The 8889-nt window shown below is 51.7% G+C and overlaps 1 protein-coding gene across 5 annotated transcripts in view; it reads left to right on the forward strand.

Annotated features, from left to right (window-relative positions):
- The window catches only part of TTC28 (tetratricopeptide repeat domain 28), a 581567-nt gene extending 573412 nt beyond the window's left edge, over positions 1–8155 (forward strand). For all 5 annotated transcript variants that reach the window (XM_081542775.1, XM_081542776.1, XM_081542779.1 and 2 more), the window contains 2 exons: positions 1878–1985; positions 2841–8155. In XM_081542775.1, coding sequence (XP_081398901.1) covers positions 1878–1985; positions 2841–4468 — 1736 coding nt within the window. In that variant the 3' untranslated portion in view covers positions 4469–8155. The remainder of the gene's footprint in view (positions 1–1877; positions 1986–2840) is intronic.
- Positions 8156–8889: the final 734 nt, after the last annotated feature.

Consider the following 8889-nt stretch of genomic DNA (forward strand, 5'->3'; position numbering starts at 1 on the left):
CCCAGGACAGACAGAAGCATCAGGGTCACAGAGATGGACAGGAGGCCCTGCAGGCCCAGAGCCTGTGGACGAAAGATCCAGGCCGAGGGAAGAGCCTGAGTCTGGGCAGGGGACGTGGAGGCAGATCCTGGGGTCGAGACGCTGGGGGGAGGCCCTTGGTTTTTAGTCTGAGGGAGTGGGGATCCGATGCCCTGTGGGAATGTTCCTCCTGCGCAGGAAGCCTGGACATCTTTTCTAGCCCATTTGGATGACCCTTCCCAGCCCACCCCAACTTGGGAGCCTCCACCTGTCTTTGGAGGCAAAGGGGGAATCCACACAACCCCACAGGGGTTCCAAATCCCCTGGCAGGTACTCTGACGTCTTTTATGATGTTTATTATTTGCTTGTTTCTTGTGGACTTAAAGCCTTCTTGGTGTAAACACAGCACGTTTATATCTAGTAAGCGCAGTCATGAGCAAGTGGAGCAGGGGTGAGAAGGACCAGCTCCACACCCAGAATGGGTCTCACCTGTATGAGGCCGCAGGTAAGGCAGGACCGGAGCCGAGGTCTTGCTATAAGGAGGGGGCGCTCCTGTCCTCCCGGGGACAAGCTGTGTTGCTGGCGCTCTCGCGGGCTGGAGTCCTGGGTGGTTTTCGTTGATGCTCCTCTACTTTCTGAATCCCACCGATACTCAAGGGTGAGGTTGGCTGCACATACTTCTCATCTTTCAGTTCTTTGTTCTGAGCTTGGGGAGAAGAGCCCCCTCCAGCGCTGGGCGTCTCACAGGCTATGGCTTATCTAGAGAACTCAGTTCTGTTGGGACTACCAGTTCAAGTCCCTTTGCTAGAGGATTCTAACTAAAACGTTCCATTATTAGTCACTCTTTTTCTGAGTGCTGAGTTCTCTGTTGTTTTCAGGGACTTTATTTTTGAGTTCAGAGAGGAAAATGTCCAACAGCAATCAGAATGCTGAGTGCAAGGCACCTCTATTGAGTCCAGTTCCCAAAGGAATGATAATGTCAGATCCAACATAGGAATTATAAGAATAAAATAGACAGGTTTCTCGTCTGGTGCTGGGGTTCCTGCTGTGGGAACACTGAGGTGAGGCGGGAAAGGGCCTGGGAGCACAGTGTCCACACTGTTGGAAGCAGAGCTCAGTGATCTCTGGGAGGTTAAGTAAAGATGTTCTGAGCCAAGCCTCTTAGACCCTAACTCCTTACCTGCTGGGACCATCTGTGGATCCAGCACTGGCTGCTTCTGTCGTGGCCCCGATGAGTCTGAGGGCTGCGGCAACAGCTTGTTAGGCGGCCGCCCGGCCTCTGTTGTGCCTGCGCTGGGTCGTTAGACTCGGGAGCAGCCCCGTGGGTCCGGCAGGGCGGAGCGAGTCCCTGCTGGGCACTCCAGCCCAGAGCAGATTCTGCAGCATCGGAGACGCTCGTGTCAGAGCTCTTGGGGCAGACCCTGCCCACGCGCAGACACCATCCTTGCAAAGCCCCCACCTTCTCCCGCACCAGCTTTAAATGTCCAGCGACAGAGGAGCCCGAGTTTGTCCTCGACAGTCTTCTTTAAGTGAACCGTTCTGCAAGAGTGGAGACAAGTGTCAACGAGCCTTACTACTCCCACCCTCCTCTCTGGAGAGGGCAGGGCAGGGCAGGGCAGCAGCCAGCGCTCTGTGGAAGGACAGCGGTCAAGGGAGCCCCATGCATGGGTGTGAGGGGTGCAGCACGGCCCCCGCGAGTCCACGTGACTGGCGTTCTCGTGACCGATGTGCAGGCAGGGCTTTCCGAGGGGTCTGCACAGGTTCCCCAGGACGGTATGAGAAGCCCTGGAGTGCGCATCCTTTTCAGGACCGGGAATCCTCCCTAAGGAAGCAGGTGTTTATGGGCTTTGTTTCTCTAGGTTTTGATCTCTGTGAAGTCGGTCAGGAGGAAGTAATCCTGAAAACCGGGAAACAAGCCAATCGACGGACCATGCATTTTGCGCTCCAGGCCCTGCTCGCGCTCTTCGGTAAGAGCTCCTCACAGCACCAAGTGAGCAAATATCTGCTGTATATTAGGGAAGGTTCAAGAAAACAAGCTCCCTGTTCTGCTGGAACTCAACTTATGATGTGCACACATAGTATATGTCAGATGAGGAAATTAAGGGGCAAGGAAGTGCAGGTGGCATCAGAGAGGCACTGTGGGAGCGGCGGTGCCCAGAGCTGGGCCTGCGGGGCGGTTTTCAGACCCTGGGGCAAGCCTGCCCTTCTCAAGGGGCCGAGTGAGGCTGAATGCTGGCGCTGATGCTGTCAAGGCCTGACGGCAACCAGCAAATCGAGCTGACGAATGTGCCCAGAGACGGGGTCAGAGGGGACAGCTGCCAGGATGGGCTGCCTTTGCTGAGATGGTGAAGGTGGCACAAGGACTGGGTCTGAGTTCCCTCTTGGACACGTTCACAGGCAGCTGGCTAGACGAGTCCAGAGTGGGTGGCCACTGGTGACCTTTATATGAGCCGGGGAGACAAAAGCCTGCTGGAGCGGGTTCTGCGGTGGTGGGAGGAGGATGCTGGGATGTGGAGCGATGCGGCCGCAGTTGGAAGGGACGGAGGGTGAGGGTTCAGGGCAGAGGCGCCACAGAGCACGGGGGGCAGCCGTGGGGCCTCGTGAGATAGGGAGCAAGTGGGGGTGGGCCTGGTGGCTGGCCTGCAGCACCAGAGGCCTCTCCCATTTCTGTCCCCAGTGTGAGACTTACCTTTTCCCCCAGGACTGTTTTCCAGGCTTGAGACGAATTCAGGTTGTGTATAATTCTAGCTTCTATGCATATAAGGACGCTTGTGAAAGAAGTCAACACCATATAGAATTCTAACTGTCCTCCTTTGTCGTAGATTCCACTGAGCTGCCCAAGCGCCTCAGCCTGGACAGCTCGTCCTCCCTGGAGTCTCTTGCCTCTGCCCAGTCTGTCTCCAACGCTCTGCCCCTGGGCTACCAGCACCCTCCCTTCTCCCCGACCGGGGCGGAGAGCATAGCCTCAGATGCCATCTCTGTGTACAGCCTGAGTTCCATTGCCTCCTCCATGAGCTTTGTCTCCAAGCCTGACGGGGGGTCAGAAGGCGCACTCCCTCGGGGACGGCAGGACTACGATCGGTCCAAGAACGCCTACCCTCAGCGCTCTGCGCTGCCCCGGAGCCCGCTGTCCCCGCCCGCCCGCCCTGCCGGCAGCAAGGACGAGGAGGAGTATGAAGGGTTCTCCATCATCAGCACGGAGCCCCTGGCGGCCTCCCAGGAAGACCCACCGACGGGCTTCTCACCAGACCACAAGCAGTCCCGCGTCGGGACAGCGGGCGGTGTCAAAGTTTCGGTGAGCTCCAAGGGGAGCATAAGCACTCCAAACTCTCCCGTTAAAATGACTCTGATTCCCAGCCCAAACTCACCCTTCCAGAAAGTTGGAAAGCTAGCAAGTTCAGATACGGGAGAATCAGACCAGTCGAGCACAGAAACAGATAGTACCGTGAAGTCCCAAGAAGAGAGCAGCTCGAAGCTTGACCCTCAAGAGCTGGCGCAGAAGATTCTCGAGGAGACACAAAGTCACCTCATGGCAGTGGAGCGTCTTCAGAGGGGCGGCGGCCAGGGCGCCAGTTCTGAAGACGGCATCTCCGTGCCCAACAGCGCTGCCGTCTTCAGAGCGTCAGAAACCAGCGCCTTCAGCAGGCCCGCCCTCTCCCACCAGCAGAGCCAGCCATCCTCGTCGCCGATCACCCTCAAACCAAAGCCCCCAGCCAGGAGCTCCTCCCTCCCCAAGGTGAGCTCGGGGTGCAGCAGCCCCACCAACTCCGAGGCGTCCGCCAAGGACAGCCCGAGCCGGCAGAGCGGCCGCCCGTCGCCCGGCTCCGACTCACAGACCTCGCTGAGTGACCAGCCTCTCTTCAAGCTGAAGTACCCCAGCTCCCCCTACAGCGCTCACATCTCCAAATCTCCAAGGAACATGTCCCCCAGCTCAGGCCATCAGTCTCCCGCGGGCAGCGCACCGTCCCCGGCTCTCTCCTACTCCTCGGCAGGCTCCGCGCGATCCAGCCCCGCCGACCACCCCGACCTCGACAAGCTGAAGATGGCGGCCATCGACGAGAAGGTGCAGGCCGTCCACAACCTGAAGATGTTCTGGCAGAGCACACCCCAGCACTCCACGGGACCAATGAAAATATTCCGGGGGGCCCCTGGAACCATGACTTCCAAGAGAGATGTCCTCAGCCTATTAAATTTGTCACCTCGGCACAACAAGAAGGACGAGGGCGCAGACAAGCTGGAACTCAAGGAGTTGTCTTTGCAGCGACGTGGAGACGCACCCCCCAAAGCCCCTCCTAACGGGCACTGGCGCACGGAGACCACCTCGCTGAGCGCGCTGCCGCCGCCCGCCCGCCCACCCGCCCCGGCCCCCACACGCCCTTTGAGACTTCCTTCGGGAAACGGCTACAAGTTTCTGTCCCCAGGAAGATTCTTTCCTTCCTCTAAATGCTAAAGCATCTTTATACCCGCTGACAGTAACCTGGAGCGCAGCGGCCCAGCCGGGCTCTCCGCACTCACTCGGCTGCTCCTGCTGAGCGTGCGCGGGTGGCCCCTCGGGGACTCTGGGCAGATTCACCAAAAGCCAGGACTTCTGTGGGGCTGGTACAGGACGCTCATGGAATTTTCTACACGCATCACCAAATGTTTACCTGTGAGCTCCCTCTTCTCATCTTTGATGCGATTCTTCAACAGGACTTTTGTACAAAAATGGTCAAGGTTCTGGGGTGGGGGAAGAGAGGGAGTACCTATTTTGCTAAGAGGTATATATGCAGTACCTTTTATACACAGAATACAGAGCTTTTGTAAGGCTTTCAGGGGCTGGTTGGGGGTGGGATACATAAAATCTAAGTTGAATTCTACATGAGTGTTATTATAGTAGCCAAAAAACAGGATACTGGTTTTAAAAATGCCAATGATTTGTAATTAAGCTGTAGCAATTCTGGTCTCCCGGTACTGTCACATCACAGAACCGGTGCAATAATTCACCTGGTAATAGTGCTTCCACCCTGAACGCTGCTCTCCTGGGCTCTACAACTGTCCTCGGAGCCCCACGGTCAACCAAACTTGAATTTTCTTAAAAATTCACGTAACTCTTATCCAGGCATTTTAGAACTATGCAATTGTGATTTAAAATGCAACTTTGTGCTTTTAAAACATTACTGATCTTTTTTGTATGTGGATAAACTTGGTTTTGTTATCAACAGTACTTTGCATTTATAGCTATTATTTTTAAAAGCTCAAAAAGTTTTTTAAAATGTCAAATTTTGAATAGTCATCAATAAGTAATTATCAAATTTTGGGGGGGGAGAGTTTGAAATGATTCAGTTTCCTTAGAAGAGAAGAAAAAAATAGCAAAAAAAAAAAAAAAATCCCATGGCTAACTAGATTTAACCAGAATCTAACCTTCCAGCTCCTATTCCCTTTACTTCCTGCTCAATTTTATTATCTTCTCCCAACTCCAGGCTTCTAACACCCCTTCTATCTACATCTGCTGCCAGGTTCCCGCCGTCCCAGCATCTCCCACCTGTGAACTGCATGTGACCCCCGTCTTAGTGTGACCGGCGCCCCTGGCTCCTGTGGTCTGAAGGACAGACCCTTACTGTCCACGGCCTCAGAAGCAGGGGACCTCTGCTGGGACATGTACATCTGAGTTACTGCTCAACAGGGAGAGAGATTCTTAAACATGTTGTCACAGGGGAAAAAAAAAATGAGGGACTCTTCCTACAGCTATGATAGTTCCCTGATACTGCGGCCAGCCAGGATGAGACAAAAGAACAGTCTAGACAGGGGTACCATTAACTTATTCTATATGGGAATGAAATGCTGAAAATCACGCTAGTGCTAAGATTAGGCCGCTCAGGTGATGCTCAAGTGGAAACCCTACTACCTCCTCACCATGAAGGTCCATCCCACGAAGGCAGCAGCCTCTCCTCCGGGACACCAGCCACAAGGAGAGGACAGCGGGCCCAGCAGGAGGCTCATTGATGATGACACCCCGGGGGGAGGTGTTTAACCTTGGGGAGGCCTCACTCTATTCACACACACTGACCCCCTGCCTGTTCCTCACTGTACTCTGCAAAGAGGGAAAGATAAGATATATTCAGTCTGTCTTACTCTCCTGAGCTACGTCATAGAAGCTTTTTGTGTTTAACCCAACAGCCATGTTGACAAAAGGAAGGAAGTCCCTCCCATCCTAACCCCGATCCCAACACTGGAAGAGAAATACTTTCATCAAGAAGCAAGCAACTATGAGGCTCTCTTTACGTCTTTTGTAAATGGTAATAAAAGTACCAGTGTAGCAAATGAAAGCCAAGTTTATAGCACTGTGCATTTAGATAGCAAAATCAGGTCCTCAATAACAAGAAACAAACCTCAAGGTGAATTTCTGAATCCGCATGCATGTAGATAGTTAGGCTCTTCCTTTCTCAGCACCTCTCAGCCTCTTTCCCAAGTGCCAAGGAGCCCTGGAGGAAAGGCCGGGCTGTGCTCCAGCCCCGGCTGCCTGCCTCCAGCACAGCCCCCTACCACCCAGATTGCTTCTCCTGGTTACCAGGCCAGCTAGGAGGACTCGTGGACCCTAACTTGGTTTTAGTCTAAGTACATTTGTTGTTGTAGGTTTCATGTTCAAAAGCCAAATGGAATACATGATTTTTTTTTTTTTTTTGGTCCTGGATATAAGCTTCAATGAAGGAAAGCAAAGATGACAAAATAATAAGACCAATCGCCACTCCTTTCTGTTTACTGTCAGTCTTGGTGTTTTCTATTCAAGTGAAACGGATGTAAAATCAAAGTGAATTTTTTAGGCTTCCCTGAAAAAAGGATGCACTTAAAAATTATGTGAGATTCTATAATTTGCAGATTTCTCTGTACAGATCAGGGGTTGGCAAATGACCTCCAGGCTAAATCTGGTCAGAGGCCTGGATTTTTACAGCCATGAGCTAGGAATGGATTTTACCTTTTAAAAAATTTATATAAGTATCTACATAATATTTCGATTTTTACCTCTTGGTCCACAAAGCCTAAAATATCTAGCCTCTTATGAAAAAGTTTTGCTGACTCCTGGTCCAGATGGCAGAAAACGGTTACAACCGGCATAATGTTTGTTTCTACAGTCTAGGGAAAGCAGATGTCAGGCTGTGGACAGAACTGACAGGATGTGTGGGAACCTGAGCCCGTGGAGGGAAGGGGACGGCCCCGGAGGAGTCCTGGCTCCCCGCCCCGCGTGGAAGGGGCCGCTTGGTCACTGTATGCAGACAGCATTGGACAGGACTTCTTTTCCAGCTCAGGAAACTGAAACCCCTGCCCCTACTCTGCCCCATCAGATGCAAATGCGCAAGCGATAAAATCTCCCTCTCCTACAAACCCCGGTGTGCCCACAAAGTAAGGCAGTAGATCTTACTGCTCACCAGTGAGCCACACGGGCAACTCTTCACACTTCACTCATCTTAACAGAGTCCGTTCACCCAGAGACAGCGAGCCGCTCATGCTCGCATTCTGATGCGTTTGCTATCGGTGTGTAGTGAAACGAGAACGTTCTCACCTCCACCCACTTGCAACAGTCCCCGGCCCACACGCCGCCGTACACGTGTCCGTATCTGCTCGGCTGTCCAGGGGAAGCCAGCAGGTGGTCACCGCCGTGGGTGCCCAGCAGTGCCCGTCCCACACCCCCCCCACCACAAGGAGAACGGTCACTTCGCTAGTTGAAGTTCAGGCTGGAAAAAAAACAACACACAATAATCGGGCTTGCTTTTAGTCAGTAGGCAGAATGTGAAAATTGTGTACTTTTCATCACATATTTTGTTCTTTTACCTAAAAGAACCTGTACATGTGCTTTGTGAACTGGGCCCCTGTTTGTGCCAGGTCCTTCAGAGATGCCCCGTGGAAGGACACACGTGGCCACGTCTCCCCTCCTCACACGCCTTCCCCACGTGGCACTCATGCCCCTGTATGCAGTGTTAGCCATCTTTGGCCTATGTGGACTTTTTTTTTGTAAATGACAGTTTCCAGATGGCATTAAACTTTTTATATTATGAAATTTACCATGTAAAAAGAACTTCGTATTTTTATTGAGATTGCTAAGGCACTTGGCCTTCCTTTGTGATTTCCGTGTCTATTAAAGCATGAGTTCCCTTGGTTTTAAGTGCTGTATCTGAATCACTTTTTTTGCATGTTCCACACATCTAGGTTTCTCTGCAGTACCCATGGTATCATGTCATCAATGAACACAGACTCCTCCTGGTCTGGAGTTTCTCCTTATGAGTATACTTCTGCCTCATGTTTACCAGGAGCAGAGCCAGAGAAAGTGCACAGCAGAGTTGACCTTCTGTATCTAAACAGAGGCCTCTGGTGCCACCTTGGGAGTTTCTGGGGTTTACTTTTATTAATGACAGGTGTTTCTGATTTGTTCTGTTCAAGACTGGAAGTTTGCACAGCAGACCACAATCTTTTTCACTAGATAAAGTAAAATATACTTATTTTTAGTTCTGCTTACATGCCACTTTCAGGAAATACATAAATTACTAATAGCTTAAAAATAAAATTGATTTAAAATTTCATGAAAATTTGTGGATGCAGTGAAAGTGGCATTTTTAGAGAAAAATTACAGACTTAAATATTTATTTTCAAGGTTAATTTTAAACGTGTAACTGTTTAAAGCCTGGCCAATGAGGCAGGATGCTCTGAACAGCCAGTGCTGCGGTCCAAGTGTGCACTGGCCTGTTGGGAAGGAGGGCCCAGAGCGTGTGACTGACATTAGCAGAATAACAACAAACCCAGAGAGAAAAGGGAGGGAATAACACAGAAATTCATAAAAGACCGTACAGAAGACCAAGCAGGGTAAACTTTGCCAAAAAAGAAAAATACACCAATTTCTGT

This window comes from Giraffa tippelskirchi, chromosome 11 (genome assembly GCF_054371585.1).
Source record: "Giraffa tippelskirchi isolate mGirTip1 chromosome 11, T2T-mGirTip1v1.2.pri, whole genome shotgun sequence".
Classification (NCBI taxonomy): domain Eukaryota; kingdom Metazoa; phylum Chordata; class Mammalia; order Artiodactyla; family Giraffidae; genus Giraffa; species Giraffa tippelskirchi.